We start from the raw sequence: 25,253 nt of genomic DNA, 5'->3' as shown, positions 1-25,253 counted from the left end.
CCGGGAGGGAAGCGCTTTCTTGCAGCGCCGGCGGGGCACACGATCCAATTATCCTTATTGGCCCATGTGCTGCTTCGTGACATCCATGGGAGATTATTCCGATGCCCCAGATGCTGAGATACACGCGCGAGTCAGCAAAATGTCCCCATCGTCTAAAAACAAAATGCACGCAAACGACGCCATGATACTAGTTTTGTCTAATTGGTAGGGGTGTAAATCGTGGTTTTTGTCACGATACGATATATCGATACAAAGAACTACAATACGATATTTGCCGATATCTTAAAGCCTGCTGCGATTCATTCACAATATATCACGATATAGTGCTCTACGATCGAAATTTTTTTTTTTAAATAAAAAATATAGAATATCTTGATTTATAACAATTCATACGCAAAATCAACAAGGTACTGCAAACTCTTTATTTAGGAAATTACAAGAGTATTGTAGTATACAAAGTGCTTATTTTAACACTGAACTTTGATGTCGTGTTTTTTCTTTAAATGTGCGGCGAAATTTGTGCTCCCTGAATATTTGATCACCGCATGGCAGGATTTACAAACTGCAAGTGTCTTGTCCGTTGAGTCATCTTTTCTTTGGAATCCAAATTGCTTCCAAAGAATGACTTGAAGCCTGAAGGGGAGGAGATTTGCATCAGGTTATCACACGCACACAGTTCGCTTATTATGCCATGATTCTTTCTCGCTTACCTGTAAACAATTTGTCACCACCAGGGGGCTCTACTTGTGCTCCCCCTTTGCAGAAGACTCCGTATGACTTGAAGGCTCTTTATCCAATTGGATCAGTCAAAGTGCAGGATGGATGCCTTATTAGGCTATCCTGAGTCTAGAGGAGCCAAGCATCGACCTGCTCTTTCATTTCGCTTATGAAATATTGATATTGGCTTTTGTCTGGTCCTGCACATTGAGTCATTCTTTTTTTTTTTCTAAAAATGAGGGCTGGTTGACTTCCTGCCTGTTCCGAAGTTCAAAATCTCCAATCAGTCGGGCGACACTTTTTGACGACTTCCAATTGTAAGGCCGAGGTGGGTCGCGGTGATACGCCTTCAAAATGCCGGAAACGTCCGTGACAACAGGCAGGGAGTAAGAGTCGACCTTTGGCCTCTGCAGAAAGCATGTTTCACTTTTTTTTTCATGTCTAATCTGTCAAACACAATCAAAAACACAGAAGTTGGCCTCTCTACAAACCAGGTGTGATTCTTCTTCGCTATTTGAAAGCGCGCGACCCGTAAAGCGGCCAATGCTACCCTCTGCTGGATGGAAGTGAACATTGCACCCTGAAAGACACTTTTATTTTATGAATAAACTAATACTTTTCTATATTTGTGTTTTCATTTTTATTTACAGTACTGCAAAAGTTTATAAAAAAGTTGAAATACTGCGTTTTTCTTTCCTAACAGTTTAACAACGACATGAAAAAATGGTGATAACAACCGAGATCAGTTGATATTTTTAAAAAAAATGTTGGCTTCCCATCGAGTTGTGCCTGTAAATCCCGTCAGGATGTTGCCATGGCGGCGCTGGCGCGAGGCTTTTTAACGAGGGGGAGGAAAGGAAGAGCGTCTCCGATCAATATTTCCTACCTTTGACAAAACGAAAGCCGCTCATCAATTTGCTGCCACGATATGCACAGATAAAAAACACATGGAATGAATTCAACACGAAAGAAAACACAAACACAAAACAGTGCAATTTTCCAATTTATATAAAAAAAGAAAATTTGATGAATAAATAAATAAATAAATAAATAAATAAATAAATAAATAAATAAATAAATAAATAAATAAATAAATAAATAAATAAATAAATAAATAAATAAAAAAATAAATAAATAAATAAATAAATAAATAAATAAATAAATAAATAAATAAATAAATAAATAAATAAATAAAGGGAACTCAAAGCGTCCTATGAACGCACCTGCTCATTTTTCCGTTTTACAGTCAGGCAGGCCCGCATAAGACTGGGAGCAACGTCTGGGAAATGAGCGCTACACATGCTAAGCCAAGCACTTTGCTACTCGCCTGCGGGGCGATTAGAGCGCTGCGGTCTGGGAAATGCTGACTCGGGTGCGAAGGGGAATTCAATTAGCGGCCGCAGATGCTAACGTTGCAGCGTCAATCACATTTATGCTGCGAAAAAAGGAGCTGCTATTAAATTAACCACTTGGCCACATCCATAAACGACTTGTCCGCTGGCAAGACGCAAAACCCATTCAATGCTTACCATGCGCTTGCTTTATTTACACCCAGAACAAAACAATCCAGAAATACTTTGTTGGCATAGGAAATTACATTGGGACACAGATACAGTATGTTTGCGATTAGCTTTACAATAAGGTTTAAGGTGGTTTGTTTCAGATTAAGGTTAGGTTTGAAGGTGTCAGGCAAAGCGGTCATAGTTAGAGTTTGGGGAATTACGCTTCGAGGTTGGATTGAATTCTCGCTTTGGAATGTTTGCGACTTTCAGTCAGCGTGTACACACAAGGCTACGTTCTTGTGCCTCTCCCAGTAGTGACAATCGTCTGGGAAACTCCACGTCGCCGCTGACTCCTTGTGGCGGCTGACGGCGTGAACCACAAAGCCGCTCATCTGCTTCTCCAGGACCTCCACCACGGTGGGGGCGTTGCCCTTTCGGGCGGCACCCTCCATCATCTCCAATATGGCGTCCCTGGGCACCGTCTGGGGTCTGCTACTGAAGGACACCACCAGGTTGATGTTGTTGACCTGTAGAACCTCAAACCAGTTGCGTCCCACCACGTGGTGGAAGCGCTCACCAGCCCTCCAGTTGCGGTAGGTGCTCCCCGAATGGTTGATGAGGCGCACCGACCAGCTCACCCAGTCGTATTTCTTGACCAGGAAGTCCAGGAGCTGCTGGCTGGTCTCCTGGAGACTGTCGATCTGCTTCTCCTGGAGGAGGTGCTGGGTGTCCAGTTTGGCCTGCTCCGCAAAGGCGTCCACGCAGGACTGGATGGTGATCTTCATGCGGAGCTCGATCTCATCCATCTTGCGGCTCCAGTCTTGGATTTTGTCATCTTCTTCCTGATGGTTTTGGGTCAAGGCCGTGTATCCCATCAGAGCGATGAGGCCGAGGCAGAAGAGCTCCTTCATGCGCACGCAAAAGTCCTCCAGGAGGCGGCGGTTCCTGGAGACGTACCTGGAAACACATTACATCAGCAGCACCTTCTGAGCTACGAGCTAATCTTTTGCATCGGCCCGATGAAGCGGTCGGTCCCTCAAAGTGAGCGTACCTTTCCACCACGTCCAGAATGGACTCTCCAAAGCTGCTGTCCCCCATGAGTGCATGGTAGAGCACAAAAAGATTCTTTTCGCCGCCACTCCTGGAGAAATGCTCCAGGAACAGTTTGGTCTTGACCTCACGGAACTGCGGCTTGGCTTCAATGATGTCCATGTACTTCCTGAACTGATTGCGCAGGTTCTCCTCCACAGCAAAGTACTGTGAGTCCAGCCGGGCCTTCTTGATCTCGCAGTCGATGTCCTCCAGTTGGCCCGACAGGAGGTCCAGACTGTTGCGGACTGTCAGGAACTGCTCCTTAACATAGAAGACCTCCTTACTCCGGACATTGTCCAGGGCTAGACGCAGAACTGGAGCGGCGGCCTGGCACAGCGGGAAAAGTTCTCCCACCGCGCTGGCCACAACCTCGGCGCCACGCTCCAACATCTCCATGGCCGCCTCGATGGCCTCCTTCTTCTGGGCCAAAATCTTCTCCGCTTGACTAGTCATGTCTACAAGACAGGACAATGGTAAATACTCAAAACATGACATACCTTTTTAAGCAATTGCTTTTCTGAAACTGTGCCAGCGAGTCTTTTCATTTCGTTTTCTTCTTTTTTACATGCTTTCGTTTCTTGACATCAAGAAAGTCACATGAGGCTCCGAGGAAGACTTTACAAACGTCTCCTTTTAAAAGCCTCGCTATATTTGAATACATCATCGTCTTATCATCTTTTTTTAATGAAATTTCATGTTCCCTGCCCACCCTGACGTGTACGCCGCCGGAAGAAAAGCTCGGTGCATCTCCCTTCTTCTTATCAACACAATTGGTGGCTATCAGCCGTTGTCATGACAACGTCCTGCAATCGTCAGATCGGTCGAGCCCACATCCACAAGGCCAAAGAAACAACAGCAAGGGGGGCGGAAAAATCAGTAGGGCAGGAAGCGTCTTGTTACCATGTTGTTGCACTCTCTGCATCCATTATTTATGCCGCTAGAAAAATTTCATAAGCAGCCACGATGGATTCAAAAAGTCGTTCAGCCAATGATTTTTTTTTTACATTGGGTTATCATTTAGTTAGGTTTAAAAAAAAGTAACGAGGGACTACAATTAAAATAATACTCGCCCCTCACCACTACCTCCCAATATGGAAATATCCCATATAAATCCGTCCTAGGCAAATTTTAACAGCATTTACAACGCCTGAATTTCTTTGTCTTCAAACACACTTGGAAAAGAACACATTTCAAAGCATCCAATAGAGCAAGAGCAAACACAGTGTAACAGTGTAACAGAGTACCAGCTCTCTGTGTTTAAAAGAAACAAATTCCATATTTGTCCAAACCAATTTGTTCCGCCACAATAAACATCAATCACTTTCAAAAGATGGACATTGTAACTTGTATTTACAGTTGTTGCTTTCTGAATACACACAAGGCAGAATTGGAGGAGATTGACATTGAATCAGCTTTGGCAAACAACGAGGCTAAGATGAAAGTACTTCCTGTTTTCCTTCTTCCAATTTTTGTGCCAAATTATTAAAAAGTGTCACTATTTGGTCCTCAACAGTAGAATGACACCAAAACCAAAAAGGAGGCATATACCAAATGGAATCAAGGCAGGACGATGAAACCACAAAAGAAAACATCCTCAGGAAAACCCGTTAAACAATGACTAGATATTATTTTAGATGAAAAATAAAATTTAAAAAATCATCAATAAAACACAACACTGAGGGTGGTGATGTCATACACACAAAATGGAGGCCGTGTGCGCGCTTGTGTGCGTGTCCTTGACTATGTGCGTGTGATTCATCCAAGGCCGGTAGGGGGGGGGGGCTGCTCTAAACACCCATAAATCATCACAAATAATCAAATACGAGGCCAATTCCGGTTGCCAAAATAATTAGGAATAAATTAAACTAATGAGTGCGCAATGGATGTGCGCTTTTACGCACAAGTGGCCCCCAAGCTGACGTCACTCCGTTTTGCGTGCATATTCCTCCTCTGCGGTCCAGATAAGAACATTCAGCAAATGCTTACCTATACGCGTCTTCTTTCTCACGTCGGACAATTTGAGTGGAAGATTCCCATGCAGCCTGCTGCTTGTGTGTAGGGAAAGCTGCATGGGGAGGGGTCCCAAAGAAGAGAGTGAAAAAAGAAAGGAGTGATGCGCAATAGAGGGAGGGAAGGAGGGAGGAAAGGGCGAGGGGAAGGCGAGCGAAGCAGACGGGACAATTTCTTGCTGTTTCGTCGACATGTACGGAGATGGATTTGATTGTTTGATTCTTTTGTTGCTATTTTTGTGCTTTTTGGTCAATGTTAGGCAATCTCTTGGAGGTGTACAACATCACACATTCTGTTCAAGGTAAGAAGACGAGCTCGTTTATGCTTCATATGTGATTGTGCATATGTTAAAAATGTATGTGTTGATTTTGAAGCCATTCACAAAAAATCGAGCATGCTGTTGTACACTCGTCTGTTTTAGGAATTAACAATTGTTAATTCTTTTTTCCCCCGTTGCGCAGTGGACGATTTTTTCGGGGGCTAAAATGCTGCATTTTCATCAGAATTTTAGTGTAAAACTTAAATCTCAATTTATTAAATGCTGCGTGTAAATGCTGCTTCATGCGCAAAAATGACAAATGAGCCCCTCAACCACCGCCACCACGACCAACCTGCCCCCACCCCCAAAAAATCACGGTGATGATTGATGACGCAAATCCTGCAAGATAGACGCCACAGCCTAAGGCAAGCAATTCAAGTGTCAATTGTTATTTTATTCTTTGATTGGTTTTCGTCGTTTTACATTTTTACTCATCTTTAGTTTTGGCTTGAGTTATTCCCGTGACCTCCTCAGCAGACCCGTGCGGGTCAAATCAGCATTTTCCGATAGATTGCGCACGAGTGGAACAAGTTCAACGGGCTATTAATGGAGGCTTCGGGACTCACCGTCACCAAACCGTCTTACATTTTGAATAACCAAAATACTAGATTTGGAAAATTACATACATATAATACAGAAGGCAACGAATGAAGAGGACATTTTGGGCGTGTATGTGATGGACATTAGGCGACATGGAAACAGGTGGAATGTTTGCAGTTGAGAGAAACAGCAACACCTGGCGGACATGTTGAGAAACGGCATACCTGGTAATTGAATGGCGATTGATGCACTTGTGGCGCTGTGTGCGCCGCTGGAGCCAACCCAAGCTCAATTTGGGTGAAAGGCAGAGCGCACCCTGTCACCCTGGACATATCGCCAGTCAGTCGCAGGGCAGTTACGCAATATGTAAAATGTACACGTGCTGCCTGTGCTGTGTAGCGTATAGTAGAAATTATTTCACTACTATGGATTGAAAGCCCATTTGTAGCCGTTTCAAATTTAAAGACAAAAACTGAACACCAAAGTCACAATTTAACTCGAAAGCTAATTTGCGAAATTATGCAAGCATCTTTAGCTGAACCACACCAAGTTGCTACTTCTCAACATTGTAACACTTCTAAGATTACATCACAGTCATTAATCATAGTCACGTACGGTTTTGCCATCTGAAATGAATTTAGAGGTAGTTTGGTAAAGATGTTGAGCTTGTTGTATTCACTTTTCACCTTAGACTGAGTAAGAGAATGCAAAAAAAAATGTTTAACATGTCCCCAATAGTATAAACACGCTATTTGGATTTATAAAGCATTGGTGGAAGAAGCAGCCACTATTTTTCATCATCCACTTCAGGCGGCTGACATTGTGTCCGTTAGCGCCTCCTGCTGCCAGCAGCGATTGACGTGACGTCATTTTGAGTCGACAGGAGGGGTCGTCAAGGGACAAAATGGTCACTGCGATTCCAGCGTCTTCGCTCCCTGCAGTTGTCCCTAATCTAGAGTCAGGTTAGGCCAGAGAGCAAGCAGACAGAAAAACAGAATGACGCCCACATTTATGGATGCACGGACTCATATTTATTTGTAGTGGTGCTTAAAAACGTCCAGAAATAACCCACACTTATGGATGCATGGACTCATTTATTTGTAGTGGTGCTTAAAAACGTGCAGAAATAAAACCAGAGCAGTCCTAGACAATCAAACAGCTAATATAGTATATTGTACACACCCATTATTCCGTCATTCATTTTACACCGCTTAATGTTGAGAACAGTAAAAACTAATAGGATGACTAACATAGTAAAAAAAACAAAAACAGAATACAAACATTTAGGCACTGCTGGCTGGAGAAAAAAAAGTATTAAAAAAAACTGTAGTGGCCGCTGTTGCTTTGCTTTTAAGATAAAGTGCCCGTAGAGGAGAAAGTGACCAACTCAGCATTGCTTTACATGCCCGTTTTTAAAGTCATTCTGCACAACATGTGAAAGGAAATAAGTGCTTGTTAAAAGGTAGTGTCGGTGCAACTCGAGCGGCGTTTTCACCTAGTGTCTTTAAAACAAGTGTAACCACTTTTAGTGTTCAGCTATGAGCTCGGTATGACATCACCATAGAACATTCACACGTAACAGTTTTTTGGTATTACTGATTTTTAGAACATCTCACCAGCCTGATAAGATGGCGATTGTAGGAATTTCACCGGCTTGTCATGTGCCCTAACTTGTATCAAAGAGCATGAAGACATTTGGTTGGGCAGTCCCATCGTTAATAAGACGACAACATTAAATTGACAGGCAGCTTGCGGAGCACTCAAAACTTAAGATTGGTCCCAGCGTTATCCAAACAGCGGCGGGCAAACACATTTTTTGGGTGAGCACAGGGTAGCTCAGATTTATAAAGGCGGGAATCAGTCATTTTACATCGTACTGTCTGTATTCATATTTGGCATGTTTGATCTCGCAAAAATCTTTTCTCAGCGTTTTGGGGGAAATGTTGTACTGCAGATTACTAAAGAACATAAAAAAGCTGGAAGACCTTTTTGCAGCAAAATAAATGGCGAGTAGAGCCAGCCGGGTTGATTTGTCGGTAGAAACGGGGCTGACTAGTCTATCAGTCAAAATGCTGGCAAAAGGGCTGGCAGCCATCCAGTTAAACAACGTACACAAAATGTTGCCCCATTGACACTTTGAATAAAGCAATCAGCGAATTATTCAATGAAATCGAAGAAAAATACCTCCAACCAATTTAAGAAGGAAAACAAAGCGCAAGCCGTAGTTGTGAATGCGCAATGATGGAAATGCGAACCGGGTGGCAACAGTACCGTAGCACACGCGTCTTTGCCCACCGCTGTTGCGCAAGCTAACGTGGATGATGTGCGCGTGCCCGGTTCAGCGGCACATACACAGCGCCTGCTGCATCTTTTCCTGCACGTTCTCCATCTTCTCGGCCCACTCCTCGCTCAGGCCGGCATCGTCGTCGCCAATGACGGCGGCGTAGCCCATCAGGGCAATCAGGCCGATGCAGAACAAGTAGGTGAGGCGTGTGCACAGGCGCTCCATGGCCCGACGATCGCCACCCGAATGCTTCAGGAACACCTAAAAAAAAACAAAAGCTGCTTCAAAGTGAGAAGATCTCCCTTGCCCGTCACCGCAGTGTGTGTGAGCAACTCACATCCAGGATGGGCCGGCTGAAGAGTTTGGGCTTCCCGACCACACCGTCGTAGAGCGTGTGCAGGTTCTGGTCGCCCAAGTCGTCGGCGTAGCTGCGGGCAAAGTCTTCCTTCTTCCGGTTGCTGTGCTCAGGCCGAGCTTCCACCAGATCCATGAACTTGCGGAACTGGTTCTTGAGGTTCTCCTCCACCGAGGCGTACTGGCTGTCCAGCGTCTCCTTCTGAATAGCTACCAGGGCCTGGCGATTCTTGCGCGAGAGCTCGTCCAGCGCCCGGTTGACGGAACCGAACTCGCGCTTGAGCGTGCGGATGTCCTCGTCGTCGATGTGGTGCAGGACCACGCGCATTAGCGAGCCCGCCACGCCGAAGATAGGGTTGACCACAGCTGCCGCTGACGAGATGGTGGCTACGCACTGCAGCACCTTCACCATGCCCTGCTTCAGCTTGGTGTGCTCCTCCACTATCTCCTCTTCCATTGTGGCTGCGGGGAGGGAACATCAAAGAGTTATACGAGATGGAGACAAGAGTGCCAAAGCACGACTTTGTTCGGGGATTCGGTTCCATCTTGTGCATACAAATCATGCCAAACATTTCACGCACTTTCTCTGAGGATTCCCCGACAACACGGATACTTACGAGGCTTAGGTCTCCTTTTTTGGCTTCGTCTTTCCTCAAGCTCCCTCTGGAACAAAAACTCTCGTGGGGACTAAGCTGCAAAGACACACAAAAGCCACATTAAGATAAAAAGCACACAGTGCATGAAGCAGTAACATCTTAGCAAACAGTACACGGACAGCTACTAAGGCAGAATGACAAGCCCGCAGCGTGTGTTTGCGTTGTTACACACGTGACCACTAGAGGGAAGCAAAACCCACTCATGATTTCAGCACCACCAAAAGTGGACTGAAATCACCGTGGCCCGTTTTGCTCTGAAATGGCATCACTTGGAGAGTTCTTTTTATCGGTTACCTTGGCATTGGAACTAGCATTTAATAGCATCGGTACTTCAATTGTTTTCTTGTTTACACAGATGATGAGGTTGTGGTCCAATCCAGTGATGCAGCTCAACGGCCACCATTTAATATTGTTTGACCTAAGTCGGGGAAGCAGAATTACAGATGACAGCAAGGAGGTAAGCAGCCATTGAAGAGGATTTGGATGCCTAGGAAGTGGGCCCAAAATAAACAGAATTCAAGCTCCAAGTAAGATTAATTTTATACATTAGCAACATTTGTGACATGTGTGGGGATTTTAGGGGGGCAGGGGGGCACACGCAAGGTAAGCAGAATTTAGAATTCGCATCATTTGAATGAAGTGCAGCAAACTCAAATTTTATTCATTCAGTTAATAGGCACTTATCACACATTTAGGGGATGGAAGACTTCACGTCCATTCATAAATTTTTAGTTAGGTAATTGAACAAATGGACATAATAGCAATCAAAACACGGGCAACGGTCTTTAAAAGGTGACTTTTGTCTCAAATTCAAACAAGGAAGTGAGGAGCAGCCTCCTGACGTCACTCGTTACCAGCTCGACTGCCATTTTGAACGCTCTCAAACAATAAGTATAGCAAAAGGCTAAGCTAATTGTGGGGGAAATCATTAAAATTTTACCGTCAAAGTTCATCCTTAATACTTGAATATGATTTTTTTCTTCCATTTATGAGGCACATTTGCTGTCAGTCAGAACAAAAACTCCATGTTGGTGAGACAGTTAAAGCCAAGGAAGCGCACACCACTGAGCCTCATCAAATTCAAATAACTACCACGAGTGAGGGAACAAATGCAATAATAAAGACTTCCGGACTTGTTGAGGATGTTAAAATAAAGGCAAACATCCGTTCTGGTAAAGAATGGAGTCCCACAGTCTGGGTGAGGCTCTTTCCTGCCTGCTTTGGCTCCCTCTAGCCGCGCCTCCTTGTTAGCTTTTTAACGCACAGCCGAGGCCCGAGCCGTTCCAAAAATGCGGCAAACACGCCAAATTAACCTCGAAAACTGATTTTTCTCGACATCAACGCGGACTAGACTCTGTCCACTTGGGATCCCAAGCAACATTATCCAACAGCAGCCATGGAGAGGCTCCTTCTTTCTTACCTTTTAGTGGCTGACTTCCACCTTGGAACGCATGTCCGACGGCCCAACCTCGACTGACTCCTTCTTCTTCCCAGCAATCCCTGCAAAATGGACACGTCCATGTACGTTCACGGTGTAGGGGTGAAAATATTAGAATAAACCACCATTTAAGGGCCCACAAATCTTTCCAAACGCGCAAAATTGATATTTGGAGCCCAATACATCCATTCTTCCAAGTGCTACTTAAAACCGCCACATTAAATGTTTGGAATATTGAAAGCACCCCCTCAAATTTACTGCGAATCCCCCCTTTGTGTGAACATATTCTGGTCCATATCGCGTATTCAAATAGAAACCAAGACCGGATTGTCATTCTGCGCGCAGCCAAGTTCCAGAAATAATTATTTCAAACGCTTTACAAACCCCCGCGGCATTTTCCAGAAACTAACAAACACTCCATTCATGCTATTTGTAAGTCCAAAGGAGACTTTAGAATTTTAGAACTTCTTGACGACGACTTTCAGGCCAGTAAAAGTTAGCAGAGTTGAAGAGAAAGACGAAACTTCTCCAAAGGTTCACAGGTGCGCCCTGATGCCAATGGGACTTTTGCTCTGGCTCCAAATGGGTGCTAAACAAAAAAAATCTAAGACATGTTTTTAAAAAGTACCTCAAATATTCAAGGTTTGCTGTAAAAATGCCGAGTTCCGCTGGGTAATATATAGCAAGTCCCCATTCCCGTGCCATCCACCAGGAAGCGCACCAACGAAGCGCACACGCCACTGGAAGACGAAACATGCTCGATTTGGCGTCTCTAAGCGTTCCAAATGTTTAAATCAACGTGGAGAAAAGTATTAGTGCTGCTTGCGAAGCATTTCATTGCTCCACACAGGCGAATAATGCGACACAATTGAGCCTTTTAACGCGCACAGCCAGTTGCTGCGCGCGCATGCATCCATCTGCTCCCTCGCCTTCGCTTTCGTCCTCTTTGTTTGGCGCACGCTCGAAAGAGGCGTCCATAAATCTCGTGAATCAAAGAGCTCGAAAACGTCAGTCCCACAATCGAAGCGACTCCAGTGGCGGTTGGAGCAGTATTGACCCAAAACAAACGCCTTAGGCCCCTCTTGGGCATGCAAATCAGATGCGCCGCCTACACCAAGGCGAATATTACCGCGTCGATCCTGCAATTACAAAACATATATATATATATATATATATATATATACATGGGGGAAAACAAAAAGAAACGCTGAGAATTTGCTTCGTATTTGTGTGTTCGGATTCAAGTTGAAAGTAAAGTCCCCGCACGCACCCTGCATCGTCCTGCTGCAACTGCTCTGCGACAATAAGAAGCGCGCCTGTTCCGTTGAACAGCTGTCGAGCGGATCCAATTGCAAGTGCACACCAAACTCGCCAACAGTCAGCAGCGCATTTGGGCAACGTGTGACGTCATTTGGGCTAAATAACACGAATGTATATGTTAAAAAGGCTCGTGAATTATTTCAAATGTAAACGTATTAGGAAGAACATGCCAAATATTATTATAGAAGAATTATAGAATATTTAAAAAAAAAAAAAAGAAAACTTTTACGTTTAATTAAATGACTTACCAAACACAATCAGGACAAGTGTGGAAATAGGACAGATGAGTTTTTCAAACATTGTCATTTGTTTCTTTCAAATCTCAGATTAAAAGAGTTATAAGAAATTGCTTCACGGTTTGAAAGACCCCAAAGCAAAAGATGTTGAGCTCCTGATGTAATTACAGACACAAGACGACTGGGGCGCTCTAGTGCCTCTATTTGAAGAAGGCTGAAGAACATCCGGCAAGGATCCTCGTATGGAGTCACGAATTGAAGGGAGGAACCCATTTTCACAAGAGTTCAGAGCACATTACCTCAGTATGGTGAACTGTGGCCCCCAGAGGTAAGGCTGTCGCAGCAACATTGTGTTGATGGGATTTGCTTTCATTTCATTGTTGATGCTTTCTGACAACATGATGTGGAAAAGCATTCACGCAGCACTTGAAAATAAACCTTGAAAGAGAGAATTAAAGATGAAATTATTAAAAATGCAAAGAGTGGTCTTCATTTGTCTTTGTTATACTGCCCCTAGTGGCCAGGTTGCACATAGCAGAAGTTGCAATGAATGAATCATGATGCACAATTTAAGTCTCCCCCTTTTGTTTAATAGTACGTTTGATAAAGTATAACATTATAGAGTGCTACTTCCTTATCAAACAAACACAGAAATGTTTTGAGATATTTGGAGAATGGAACAGAACAAGGTCATTTCCTCATTTCAATTAGCAAAAGTTGATTGGAATGAGGCATAATATACAGTATTTGTGCATTTGCCAGCGGAGACTAATGAAAATGAATCAATCATTGGTGACGGGCAGGGTGGAGAATGAGTGAACGACCACCAACATGTCCTGATGTTCTTTATCACAAACTACACAAAACTCCCTCCAGTCCCTCCCTGTCGTCCCCCGGCGGCTCGCGGTGGCGGTATCGCGGGTGTCCGCCGTGGTGGTGCTGTTGCGCCCTTTTCCTGGCGTAGTACCTCCTGGAGGAGGCTCGCCACGCCTCCCTCTGCTGAGCCTGCGAGTCGTGGGGCAGGGCGGAAATGGGCGTCCGCTTCCTGTTGCCTGTGGCCAAAGGGCTGCGGGGGAGGTAGTGGGAGGAGGGCGCTGTGTGGTGGGCGGGGCGCGACAGGGGGCCGGTCTGCTGGCGGGCCACCTTGCGGGCGTAGTAGCGTCTGGAGGCGGCTCGCCAGGCGGCGCGCTTCTGCTGCTGGGCATCCTCGGGCAGCTCCGCCGTGGGGACGCGCTTCTTCTTGCTCCTGAGGAGATTCGCGGATGACACGGGTCACCATTAGCACCCCGTCGCCGTGCCGCGCTCGTGCCGAAGCTTCTTCGAGACTTTACACGGGTAAGTCTGACTTGTTTTGCTGACTTATGTGCGACTCAACTGTTTTGACAACCAAAACATGTGACACGTGCGGCAGCTCTCAAGCCTCTTTTACACTGAATGCTGCAAAATTGGCGCATTATTGCCACGAGTACATCTGGGCCGCGCAAATGCCATATTTTCCAGGCACTTGTTTACAGTGTAAGGTTTTAACCTCAGTTGCTCCGCTTCTGCGACATGCGCTAGTCCGTCTGCTTCTTCACAGGTCATCACTTCTCTGAGCTCCAATTCTTAAAACACAAAGCAAAAAGCCATGTTGAGTTAAATTATTTGCTGCCACCTTGTGGCATTTATCTGTAATTACAAAGACCCTTTAGAGGAGGCTCTCAGCCCCTCAGCACCATTGTAGACTGCGAAATAATAATCACTCGGTGGGCGTTACCTGCGTCCCAACAAGAAGGGGCGGTTGGCTCGGGCTGTTCCCGCAACCTTTCCTCGCTCAGCTCCCACTTGACAAGGACGGCGTCCACATTGCACGGTTCCTCTTTGACGGCGACGCTGCCCGCTTCCAAAGTGCCACCCTGGTGCATTTGGCTGGAAGGGGGTGAGGGGAGTGTCAGGGAAGGGATGTGGGACTGAGGGCTGTCAAAGAGACCCACTGTGGAGGGAGGATGAAGAGAGAATGGCCCATTCGCCACTTTGCAATACACTGTACTTGTGTACGGCTGCACGATTAAGGAGCAAACTTCCGCAACTGCTAAATAAATACATTTAAAACATGACTGAAATACTGTTTGCTTACGTACAGGAGAACCTGAGTTCACACGGCTGCTGCTCGGAGTCCACCTCTGCGCCCCCACCGCCGTTGCCCTTGTGCTCCCCGGAGTCCGGCCACCGGTCGGGGGTCACCCGATCGAGCGGCATGCACGAGGCGCATCCTCGCCGACGGAGCGCCTGCACCTCCCGCTGCAGCCTGGCGATCTCTTTGTCCCTGTCGGCCACCATCCGTTGGTACTCGCGACTGCGGCCGCTGTTGACGCCGTACAGAACGTTGACCACGGAGTCGATCGCCAGCCGGATGGCTTTCTCCACCACCAGAGCTTCCTCCGGTCGCAGACTGGTGTTCTGGGACAAATTCATCCTCGTTTAGCTGTGGGGGACGAGGGAAGGGGATACTTTGGGGCCAGGAGCTAACGGCTAAAAACACCAAGGATGCTAATTTGAAGATAGAACGGCCGCTCACGCTAAAAGTCACATTTAACTAAACCTACGCCTATCGTCAACGGGCTAACACCTAAGCTTGTCAGGTTCAACTTAGAGGCGTAATTGTTTCAAATACGACCTTTCCGTCCACAATCACTTGTCTCCTCCGCTACTCTATCTTGTAGACACTTGTTCAGCTGTCGGTTGTCATGGCGTTGGTGGCCGGCTATCACAGCGCCCTCTGGAGGCCCGGATGATTATAGTTACTCTAGTAACAGCCCGGGAGGGAGGGACGTCGATATTGGCGGCGATGGTTAGGATTATTTCAGGGAAAACTTCAAATAACACGAATAAGGTATCCTGGTGTTTGTATTGGAAGTACAAATATATTTTTTTATCAAAAGATTCTATTCTGGTTCCAACAAAAGTAAGTTGGAAAAATAAAATATCTAAAAAGTCATCAATGGGATGATGCAACTTTTTTTCTATTAAACGCTGAGCAATATACCGTATATTCTGCTGTACATATAAAATTCGTTTTAAAAAAATCAGTAAAACTAGAGGACTGTTCACTGTAGAGCGTTTCTTGAGTCTTCTCTGGCATTATTACACATCATACACTGCTTGACATAGTTGGAACAAGAGTTTCGCTGCTCGGGTAGGAAATTCCTCGCCGGCTCTCCTGAGCCAGAGTGGGAGGGGCTGGTGCACTCCCCAAAACCACTGTCCACCGTGTCCATGTCCACGCGGGGGTAGCCATCGTCCGACTGCCGGTTGGAGGCCAGCGAAGCTCTCTCCGCTTCTTCCGGCCAATCGTTGAATAGCCTCCCTTGGTCTTGTCCGTCCGCTACTGGCTCCTCCAGATCAGAGTCCAGTAGTTCCCTGTGGTTTGGATCCGATGCTTGATGATCGTCCTCTTCGCACACAATCACCGTGTGAAGGGACACGTGTGCAAATTGTGCCAGCGGGGCGGGGACGAGGAGCAGGCATCCAGCGGGTCGCGTCTCATCAGCCCCTTTCGTAGCGGCTTTGTGAAAGTAGAGCTGCTTCTTGGTGGTGGGCGCCATCTCCTTATGCGGGGGGTTCCCCAACATGTCGTGCTCGCTGAACAAGGGCCTCACCCATCCCTGAGACAGATGATAGCAGAATGCAAAGGAGACATTTCACCCACGTATAAAGACTCCAATGATAACGGTCCAAAACTGAAAGCCACCTGACTCAAAAAAAGTGGTGTGAAACGTACAGGCCGAGGGCCAGAACTGGCCCATCTAATTCGGCTCCTTTAATTGTTCAATAGAATTAATTCATCGCATTCTGCTGTGGACAGAAATTGAGATCAAAACGCCTTCGGGCGTGAGAACCTCCCCCCTTTGCATAACTGGAGCCAACTACACCCTCTTACCTTGAAATTGCCTCCATAGTCGAGGTAGAGTGGCTGGAAGAAGTTGTGCGGCCTGCACACGTACGAGCTGAGCGGAAATCTTTTCAGCAAGAAGCTGGCAAGAATCAAACACACGTCAATGTCGACCATCCTACACGTTTGTTTTTTCAAGTGCTCTATAAATAAAGTCGAGATGCATGTTGCATTTGCAGCGTTGCAGTGCGCGACTTCCTATCTAGTGAAGCAACCGCTCTGCTTAGAAAGTGTGAAGGTGAAGCGGTGAGAACAAATATCACCCCCGCATGCAGGATGTGAGCTGGCTGCGCCGCTGATGAGTCATGCTGTGTCAGAATCGGCTTTCGATTTGTTATCATATTTTCGGACTGCCTATGAAATCAAGTCGATCTCTGTTTGCTTTACTCACGGTTTTTGAGAGTAAACCAGCAGCAGCAGCACCCCGCCAAGGAGGCCGAGGACGGCCAGGAAGACGTAGAGCCACAATCCTTTCACTAAGGCATAGGAAAAAAATCAACAGTAATAGCGGGAAAAGGACAGGGAGGTTTGGCAGGGACATGCTCAGACACGGTGCCGGGTGTTGGAACGGAACCGTTCCTCCTTATTGCGTAGAAACACGCGCTTCTGCTGCACATGAATAAAATCGCAACGCGCTTCTTGCTCACCTGCGACACTTGCAGATTTTGTCGGCGCGTTTGTCGCCGCATTTGTCCACTTGGCGGTGGAGCTCCACTCGCTCCACGGGCCCTGAGATGGGTTACTGGGGCACAACTTGGCCCGGACAACCACGCTACAGTTGGCGTGGGGCGGCAGCTCCTTGTGTCCCACCAGGAAGAACCTCTTGTCCACCGAGAAGAAACGCGCCGGATCCTAACGGAAGAAAAAGTCAAACCATCTTCACAAGTCCGACCGGGAATGTAATGATTTGCCCGTTGATTAGTTAAAAAAATGTTTTTCCCCCGCCCCATAAAAAAGTGTTGACTTGAGTTCTACCTGCAAGAGACCTCGTTGGGTTCGAATTCGCAGCTCGTACATCAGACAATCGTTGTTGTCATTGGCGAGGTCCCACGTGATGTTGTCGACTCCGTCGAGGCCCGTCACTCGCACGTTGAAAGGTGGCGGAGGTTTTACTGGTAGTTACACAAATAGAGCTCAACAAAAATAGTCCACATGGCAAAATTATATTTTTGCTATGAAGCAAATGGCAAAAAAAAATTTCTGCATCCACTTTGTGATGTTACAAATTGTGTGCAGAGTAAGAAATTATAGTTATGCTGAAAAATATTTACATTTCAAAATTTTATTTCAAATACGCTGTGTCAGAAATAAAAGAAAAAAAATTTAAATCTGAAAAACAAATCTTTGGTAGGGAAAGAAGCTACTTACCCACGTCGTAAAGCGCCCAGTCTGACAACTCGCAATACGGGTCTCCCGGCAGGCTGACGGTCGCCGTGCATTCGGTCCCGATGGCGGCGATGTCGTAGAGCTCCGGTGGGTACATGACGCACCAGGACTCAGGCGGTATCAGCCGGCAGCTGTCGGCCACGTGAAGCTCACCGTCGCTACAAAAGCGCACGGAGGAGTGACGACACATGATATCACCACTGCATACAAATCCGACGTGAATGATGATGTCATTAGAGACAGCGTCAGGTGAGGATTACCTGCAGTTGACGTCAAGGCGCAGCGGCTGCGTCGGTACCGAAGCGCACGAGCAGTTGAGCAGAATGTCGTAGTCGGTGGAGCAGGTGACGCCGCAGGTGGGCGAGTTGACTGCGACCGGAGAGTTTGAAATACACAATTTGCAAAATATCAAAGACTGAAAAAAAAAAGACAGGTTGACCCCCCAATTGCACACAGAAAATGGGGGCAAAAAATTTACAGGCATCTAAACAACATACCGCCTTGGAGAAGCATCGGCAGGTTCCACAGCATCAGTGAAAGGACGGCCGCCATGAATGTGCTCGCAAAAGCAGGAAACCCAGCCACTAAAACAAAATGCAGCATATTTGAAAGGACACAAAATCCAAAATGACAAAGACATCCTTTTCTGACTATTTCCTTTTTAGAAGCAGCGTTAACAATCTTGAACGTCATTTGTACAACCTGAACACGAAAAGTAAAGCTTACCTTTTAAACTCTGAACGCCAAAGACATCAAAAAGCTAAAGACGTGCGAGCGGAAACTCCCAATTTAGTCCCTGCGGTGGCACCGGCCGCCTCTGTGATGTCAAATGCGGTTATGTCGCCTTCTGCAGAGTGGCTTCCTCGCCTCGCGTTGTGTCGCCACACCACCGGGGCAACAGATAAGAGTTGGTGCATGCATTTTCTTTTGCTTGCTTCTATTGTTTGTCCTTCCTGCAAAAGTAAAAGCACATCGCGGCAGGCACACAGGCAGACTTGGGACACTCCAGCACATCCTTTTCGAACGGCATGTAAATTTTGCCCTCTGACTCAAAACAAAACCACTTCAGTTTCGGTACTGAAATGATCCAAATGATGTCATCATAAAAGACCTTTAGTACACACTTCCTCTTGATCTAAAAGCCTCCTTTGAGTGACTATAAAGCGGTAAAAACACATTTGTATAAACAGTAAGACTTAAATACGTAATTTGACTTGTGCTTCCTGTGTTGATAAAGTGTTTGTATTCTATATAAGGCACTTTTAAGTTGGCTCTGTGAAAAGAAGGAAAAGACTGTTTCTCATTTGAAATTGGGTCTTCCAAATAATGCGAATACTACGGAAGAGGATTATACGGAAGAGGATTAGGGCCAGTCAAGAAAAAAACACGAGGGGTGACAGGATTCTGACTTTTTTTCTCAGAATTCTGAAGTCAGAATTCTGATTTTCTTCTCAGAATTCTGAGAATAAAGTCAGAATTCTGACTTTAAAGTCAGAAAGTGGGAATTCTGACTTTAAAGTCAGAATTCTGACTTCATTCTCAGAATTCTGACTTTAAAGTAAAAAAAAGTCTGAATCCTGTCACCCCTTGTTTTGTTTTTCTTCAGTGACCCTAATCCTCTTCCGTAGAATACGGTATTAGTGTAAGTACACTCTTTTGCCACTAGATGTCACTGCCTCCGCGTCGTTGACTCCATCGACGCTCGTCTGAGCCCTCCCGGCCTGCTTATAGCGAGCATCTCGTCTTTTTTTGGACAGAATTTGAAGTCATTCGGTATTCTTGGTTTATAGACGATTTATATTTTCAAGTACAAAAGTCGCGACCGCCATTTTGCTGGCTAATAAATTTGCCGTTCTACAGGAAATAGACCGGAGTCACGAGACCAAACCTGATTGAATTCATGACATCGTACAAATTAATTAGGCATACAAAAGCAAATAAATTTACCTGCTAGTCGTGAGAGTCGGAAAGAGAACGACTCAATTTGGAGGGAAAAATCTTGCAAAAACCGTCTGTATTAATCTTAATATTAATCTGAATTACTTTACGACGTGGCGTAAAATGAACCCAAGTGTTGTAACTTTAATAGAACTGTTCTGTAGAACAATAATCCAAAAAATATGAGTAACAAATCAGGTATAAACATGTCAGTATTTTGAGGAATAAAATGTTATTATAAGACACAAATCAAATGCTAATAAATTCATTATTCAATTCATTATTTTACTTAAACTTCTTTGTTTTTACGATACTACTACTACTACTACTACTAATACTAATTATTATTATGATATTTATTATAAATATTATATATTATAATACACGATAGAATAATAATAATGATGATAATAATAATATTAATAATAATAATTAATATTATTATGTAATTTTATAATAATAGTAATAATTACTACTATTACTACTACTACTATTATTACTACAGTAATCCCTTGCTACATCGCGGCTCGTTTATTGCGGTTTCACAACATTGCGGATTTTTTTCCAAATTAAAAAAAAAAAAATTAAATTAAACTTCTTATTTGGGGAATTATGGCACGAAAGTTGCCCACACGCCAGCAGAAGGCAGGGAGTAACTCGTTAGCCTGCCCAGTACTTCATGTTACACGCACACACGTATAATATTTATATTTTCAATATTTATACAAACTTTTCTGTATGTTATTTTTACTTTTAATTTATTATTTACATGTTTGAAACTATTGTTTAATATTCTAATAATAAGATATGCACTTAAATGGTTTAATATACATTTCTTGACACACAAAAAATGTACTGATGAGCATGTGACCCTACTTCGCAGATTTTACTTATCGCGAGTGGTTTTTTTTAACCAATCATCCGCGATAAACGAGGGATTACATTATTATTATTATCATTATTATACAAAACTACATTCACTGGCTGATTATTTGAGCTCATGCCAGGAATGGTGAGTAGAACATATGAGAGTAAGGATTCCTATCGTGTGTGTGCGTGTGTGTGCCTAAACATGTTTTGTCTGTGACCTTTTTGTCAATTCTCAGAAGGTGCCTCCACAGGAACGAGCATTGGCAAGTCTTGGTGGAGGGTGTCAAAGGTACTTTCTCCCTCTGGAGGGTTCATGCATGAAGTGACCCGCAAACGACCAAGCAAAGTGCTGGAGGTGTCTGAGCTGTGAGGCTGCAAGGCCGGTACCGTTTACACGCTTCAAGGAGGTGATGGTGTAAGTGTGTGTTGGGGGGTTTCATGTAACAAAGTACAAATACTAGTCAGTTTTTCAGGTTTCTATTTTTAACTTGAGTATTTTCTTATTTTATGATTTATTATACTTTTGCATTCCTATATTTGAAAACAGATACGGTATCTGTCCTATGAGTTTTTGTACATCAATAGATTTCACAGCCTTTACTTTTATTTTAATCAGTATTTGCCAGGGTATTTTTCTACACAAGTATCTGTACTATTATGTAAGTACAGAATGTAAGTACTCATTCCGTGTGTGTGTGTGCGTGTGTGTGTGTGTGCATGCGCGTGCGTGTATGTGTGTGTGTGTTGACAAAGTGGGTTGCAGCTGTGCGCGTGCTTGTGGGTGTCTGTGCAAAAAAGGGGTGCAAGGTCCAGAGTGCACGTAGGGAGGTGGTAAACACAGGTCGGGAAGTGTTGAAGCGTAACATTTCTCTGGCCAGCCGTTCATCCGAGCACTCCTTCCTCGGTTGTCGGGCCAGACGCAGCAGCGATGGCAATTTGTGCGATTTCACAGCTCAGCGCATCCCTAAAACTCTTGACAGCCCCGCTCTGGCGCGCCTTTGACTGGGCGTGGCCAGGAAGCGGCTGGGCCAATGAGCTGGCGGGGAGAAAGAGGAAGGAGTGTTGTGATGGAGGAGCAGACTCGACGGGTATGTTGGAATTTGAAGATGGGGCAAAAGTTGAGGGGCTCGTCACCGTCCACTTGCTATCATTTTGGTGGGAAAATGTTTTTGGAATGATCAGAGCAGTCAATGTCGCATTTTGTCACTTGTGCCCCGACTGATTGCGCAAATTAAACTCCAACCAAGCTTTGTTAAGCGGCCAGGCATTGTTTGAAGTCACATTTGAACAACTGCGTCCAATCGCCTAATCTCACTTTTTGGATTACTCTCAGTTGGAGTTTTTGAAGCTTGGCATTTCAGGGGGGGGGGGGGGGACCGTGCCCTTTAAAAGGCTTTAATCCTTTCATTGTCCACTCAAATGCTGCCAATTGGGTGGCCATTATGTGGTGCGGAGACACCACCGCTGACCTTCCAGGACCCCTCGTACGCACCCCCCTCGGAGAACAGTTCGGTCCTATTTTAAGTAAGGGCCACCGACGAGGCGCTGGCGTGTGTAGGGTGCCCCCGAAGCAAGAAGTGTAACAAAGTGGCACTCCATACGCTGAAGAGAGACACGTTACACTCAGCCAGAAGTTGGCCATGGCCCAAAGGGTTGTAATTTGACATAAAAATGTTCATATCTTCCAGTAGAGCTCAGTGCTGCTTAGTAGGTTGTGGCACAATGTGGTACTGCACTCAAGTCGGCAAATCTGAATCCAGGCCTGCCTGGGGGGGGGGGGGTGCATTTGGCGGGGGCCCTTGAAAGAAGATGTGCTACAAAGCAGAGCAGATAGAGGCAGATAGCCCCCATTCAAGGGTTCTTCTGATAAGAAAGGTCTCCTGAGTGTTCTGTTTTGAGTGCGGGGTCAAGAGAGGTTTTGAGAGGAGTGGAGCGTGTAAGTGTGTGTTGGGGAGGCGGCAGGGTGGACGGGCTTTGGGGTGGGGGAATCTGGACATCTGTTGGGGCTTTGGAGAGGTCAGCCACGGGACAGGAACCAGTCTTAATCCTCCCAGCTGGGCCCACAGGAGAGGATTTGGACCCGTGCTCTCTCGCTGGCTCTTAAAGCAGCAAAGCCACAACACAAGCTAATTGAGCTGCGCCGCCCGCGTTGGCACGGCGCCACTTCCTTGTAAAGTCCTGCGCCGGGGCACCCGCGCTTCCTGTCACGATCAATGTTCGCATCTCAAAGTGACACTGACAAAAAAAAGAAAAAAACGGCAAGGATACATTTTTACTAACTGTTGTAAGTGTAGGGTTAGTTGGGTTAGGGTCAAGTTGGACTTTGATTTAGAAATCAACTTTTGGGCTGGGAGTAACTACCGTTTTTTGGGGCAGAATCAATTTGATGGGATTTTTTTAAAGATTAATACATAAATCTTATACATAACATTTTTGATATTCTACTTACAAAGGATATGTTGTTTTGCTAATGAATATATATATATAAATAGTCACCAAATCTTACTGACTACTTTCGACATCTGTGGAGGGCGTTATCTTTGAAAGCTTGTGCTTGTTTGACCTTGTCAGAGGTCCATTCTCGTACAGATACGGGACCGCTCAGGCGGGTGTCATTCACCCGGAGAGTTATTCCACCCCCCCCCCCCCCCTCGCCAAACGTTAGAATGCTGGGCCGAGGGGGGTCAAGTGAAGGTTCTCCTCCTGAGCGGCCAACTGGAAACCTCCCAGGTTAGAAGGTCGCGGATAAGCTGCCCTATTGGCTGACCAATCGGACGAGTCAAATTAGCCCGCCCCCGCTGATCCGGTCTTAGTAGGCCACCCACGAAGCGTCAGATGAGGCGCATGTGTGCGTTGTCGTCGTTAACGCGCGTCATGAAGTCGACTTGGCCGGGTCGAAAAACCTTCCGTCTCTCGTTTCCGAGCGTCCGCCGCGACCTTGCGCCTCAATCTGCTTTTCGTAAGCACCAATTTATCCGCCAAATAAATTTCTCGGCGCCGTCGGAATGCGCTTAAGGAGCAGGGTTGTCGACTCGGTCAAAAAGGCAGCTCGTAAATTGAAACCGCAACAAAAGAAATAAAAAAGGGCGAGGCGAGGGAGGAGGACGGCAACGTTTCAGACGTTCAACATGGACATCTTCAACCGCCATGGGAACGGCAACTTGGCAACTTTTAAGTTTCATCCATTTTTCCCATTAAGATGAACTCAAGTGCAATGAATCCGTTCCAGCCTACTCATTTGGTTGTTGCGTATGTTTAACTTTTAAGTTTTTTAACTTTTAAGAACAAAGAACAAAAGCTGACCAAAATGGATGCCAACATTTTTGGATGCCAATGCTGAGTCAGATATTTGGCAAGAAAAGCATCGATGTTGTTTGTTAGCCTGTCTATAGCTTTTTCCAATGTGTTTTAGCATTAGGCTAGCACACCAAAAGTCCAAATGAGCTGAACTGTGAGTTCATAAACTACTTTTGTCGTAAAATTGGTTTATGGCGTTATCATCAGTGAGAACTTTAGCAGGCCATGGACTTTGTTGTTTTGTAGAAATAACGAGCCCCGTTTGGCAATGAAATATGATTGAAATCATGCGAGTAATCCTCCAAGGAGAGGGCTAAATAAGAGGAACATTCCGCCACCACATGCTACATCCTTGCACCAAATTTGGTGGGGAATGCTTTTTTTCCCTTTCACTGTAATCCTGCAAACAGACCAAACAACTCTTTGGTGGAATTATGGAATTAACAAATAGCGCTCTGAGTTATCAGCCTTAGACTTTGTGCTTTTATGACACTGCGATGGCGAGCGTGCGCGTGAGAAACTCACACTTTATGTTTGTGGCCATAAATTGTGCTCATTTATCTCCTTTTAAAACCTTTTTAGTTGTATGATGGGAGGCTCAGACTATTTTAAAGCAGGGCTTTGGGTACAAAAACACTTTTACACGGGAGAGTAAAAATGATGAACTCTGATTTTATTTTAATCACATTGGCTCATGTTTTCCTCGGATCCAGAGAAGCAATGGGCGAAAATGCATGATATATAGAGAGTATTTCTTTTTTCTAATATGGCGCTTGGAAAACATTTAAACTTGCTAAAAACACTTTTGTGTGATTAACATTCATTTGAAACTCTTTTGCACCCTTTTAAAATGGGAGACTAGCGTAAGAAGACGATCACTCACAGACTTGTCCGAAAAAGAATTGATCACTCCCACGTAAAGTTAACGATAAAACTGACACATAAAACAAATCAACATTGTATGGAAGGGAAATGTTTCACCAAACCCTTAAATGATGGTGTGACGGACTTGCATCTAGTCTAGACTAGAAAACGTATCGCATTAAGCACAAAACAGGCATGGTTAAATTGAATGGGATCAATACCTGATCCACGTTTGCTTTGCTTTCATTTTCATTGCTGCCCACCTTGCAAATAATAACAATTTGCCAAGCTAAGCACACAGCCAATTGATGCAGCGTGACATTTGCTGGACTCACAAACCACCTAGCTACGTAGCTGACTGGTATTTGCTTGTTGAGTAATCCTGCATTCGGTTAAGAAAATAAATAGACTAACTAGTTTGCTATGACATAATCTGTGGTTAATAGCAGTGCTTTTCCCACAAGGATTGCGTCCGAACTCCGAAGGAGCCGAATAAATG

General features: G+C 45.2%; 4 protein-coding genes and 1 long non-coding RNA gene across 10 annotated transcripts; 1 reads left to right on the top strand and 4 right to left on the bottom strand.

Annotated features, from left to right (window-relative positions):
• Positions 1-2,238: 2,238 nt before the first annotated feature.
• LOC133160637 (protein rapunzel-like) lies at positions 2,239-5,424 on the bottom strand. Its single transcript, XM_061288477.1, has 3 exons — positions 5,298-5,424; positions 3,271-3,766; positions 2,239-3,176 (listed from the first exon to the last, which is right to left on the bottom strand). Exons 1-3 carry the CDS (start codon positions 5,380-5,382, stop codon positions 2,486-2,488), a joined length of 1,272 nt encoding a protein of 423 aa, XP_061144461.1. The 5' UTR covers positions 5,383-5,424; the 3' UTR covers positions 2,239-2,485.
• LOC133160641 (uncharacterized) lies at positions 5,316-12,939 on the top strand. 2 transcript variants are annotated; one of them, XR_009715936.1, is made up of 3 exons: positions 5,316-5,622; positions 9,830-10,001; positions 12,639-12,939. It is a non-coding gene; the product is annotated as an uncharacterized LOC133160641 (long non-coding RNA). The 2 variants fall into 2 exon arrangements; XR_009715937.1 differs by having other exon boundaries at positions 5,322-5,622; positions 9,830-9,931.
• Positions 7,255-12,221, bottom strand: LOC133160639 (protein rapunzel-like). 4 transcript variants are annotated; one of them, XM_061288479.1, is made up of 5 exons: positions 12,183-12,221; positions 10,895-10,974; positions 9,436-9,510; positions 8,802-9,280; positions 7,255-8,725 (listed from the first exon to the last, which is right to left on the bottom strand). In XM_061288479.1, the coding sequence occupies exons 4-5, from the start codon at positions 9,273-9,275 to the stop codon at positions 8,519-8,521; spliced, it is 681 nt and encodes a 226-aa protein (XP_061144463.1). In that variant the 5' UTR covers positions 9,276-9,280; positions 9,436-9,510; positions 10,895-10,974; positions 12,183-12,221; the 3' UTR covers positions 7,255-8,518. The 4 variants fall into 4 exon arrangements, with proteins under 4 accessions (XP_061144463.1, XP_061144464.1, XP_061144466.1 ...); XM_061288480.1 differs by lacking the exon at positions 12,183-12,221 and adding an exon at positions 11,541-11,776; XM_061288482.1 differs by lacking the exon at positions 12,183-12,221 and adding an exon at positions 9,769-9,961.
• A 97-nt stretch (positions 12,940-13,036) lies between the features above and the next one.
• LOC133160638 (uncharacterized) lies at positions 13,037-15,226 on the bottom strand. The gene is made up of 4 exons (XM_061288478.1): positions 14,589-15,226; positions 14,225-14,440; positions 13,997-14,072; positions 13,037-13,714 (listed from the first exon to the last, which is right to left on the bottom strand). The coding sequence occupies exons 1-4, from the start codon at positions 14,920-14,922 to the stop codon at positions 13,318-13,320; spliced, it is 1,023 nt and encodes a 340-aa protein (XP_061144462.1). The 5' UTR covers positions 14,923-15,226; the 3' UTR covers positions 13,037-13,317.
• A 125-nt stretch (positions 15,227-15,351) lies between these two features.
• On the bottom strand, positions 15,352-18,889 carry il21r.1 (interleukin 21 receptor, tandem duplicate 1). 2 transcript variants are annotated; one of them, XM_061288476.1, is made up of 9 exons: positions 18,512-18,889; positions 18,283-18,369; positions 18,046-18,154; positions 17,768-17,943; positions 17,375-17,511; positions 17,047-17,251; positions 16,791-16,875; positions 16,388-16,481; positions 15,352-16,112 (listed from the first exon to the last, which is right to left on the bottom strand). In XM_061288476.1, the coding sequence occupies exons 2-9, from the start codon at positions 18,335-18,337 to the stop codon at positions 15,555-15,557; spliced, it is 1,419 nt and encodes a 472-aa protein (XP_061144460.1). In that variant the 5' UTR covers positions 18,338-18,369; positions 18,512-18,889; the 3' UTR covers positions 15,352-15,554. The 2 variants fall into 2 exon arrangements, with proteins under 2 accessions (XP_061144460.1, XP_061144459.1); XM_061288475.1 differs by lacking the exon at positions 18,512-18,889 and having other exon boundaries at positions 18,283-18,501.
• Positions 18,890-25,253: the final 6,364 nt, after the last annotated feature.

The sequence above is a fragment of the Syngnathus typhle genome, linkage group LG10, assembly GCF_033458585.1.
Source record: "Syngnathus typhle isolate RoL2023-S1 ecotype Sweden linkage group LG10, RoL_Styp_1.0, whole genome shotgun sequence".
Classification (NCBI taxonomy): Eukaryota; Metazoa; Chordata; class Actinopteri; order Syngnathiformes; family Syngnathidae; genus Syngnathus; species Syngnathus typhle.
Note: the sequence above shows the minus strand (reverse complement) of the source record. Positions and strands in the feature narration are given on the sequence as shown.

Bases quoted from the DNA above. Each gene is read 5' to 3' on its own strand.
- LOC133160637 (XM_061288477.1), bottom strand. From the start codon at position 5,382: ATGCAGCTTTCCCTACACACAAGCAGCAGGCTGCATGGGAATCTTCCA. The intron at 3,767-5,297 runs GTAAGCATTTGC...CCTGTCTTGTAG, and splicing joins GAGAAAGAAGACGCGTATAG to ACATGACTAGTCAAGCGGAG. The intron at 3,177-3,270 runs GTACGCTCACTT...ATGTGTTTCCAG, and splicing joins ATTCTGGACGTGGTGGAAAG to GTACGTCTCCAGGAACCGCC.
- LOC133160639 (XM_061288479.1), bottom strand. From the start codon at position 9,275: ATGGAAGAGGAGATAGTGGAGGAGCACACCAAGCTGAAGCAGGGCATG. The intron at 8,726-8,801 runs GTGAGTTGCTCA...GTTTTTTTTTAG, and splicing joins TCAGCCGGCCCATCCTGGAT to GTGTTCCTGAAGCATTCGGG.
- LOC133160638 (XM_061288478.1), bottom strand. From the start codon at position 14,922: ATGAATTTGTCCCAGAACACCAGTCTGCGACCGGAGGAAGCTCTGGTG. The intron at 14,441-14,588 runs GTACGTAAGCAA...CTCCCTCCACAG, and splicing joins GTGTGAACTCAGGTTCTCCT to TGGGTCTCTTTGACAGCCCT. The intron at 14,073-14,224 runs GTAACGCCCACC...TTGTGTTTTAAG, and splicing joins CCCTTCTTGTTGGGACGCAG to AATTGGAGCTCAGAGAAGTG.
- il21r.1 (XM_061288475.1), bottom strand. From the start codon at position 18,478: ATGACGTTCAAGATTGTTAACGCTGCTTCTAAAAAGGAAATAGTCAGA. The intron at 17,252-17,374 runs GTAGAACTCAAG...TTCTTCCGTTAG, and splicing joins CCCAACGAGGTCTCTTGCAG to GATCCGGCGCGTTTCTTCTC. The intron at 16,482-16,790 runs GTGAGTAAAGCA...GATTCTTGCCAG, and splicing joins CTGGTTTACTCTCAAAAACC to CTTCTTGCTGAAAAGATTTC.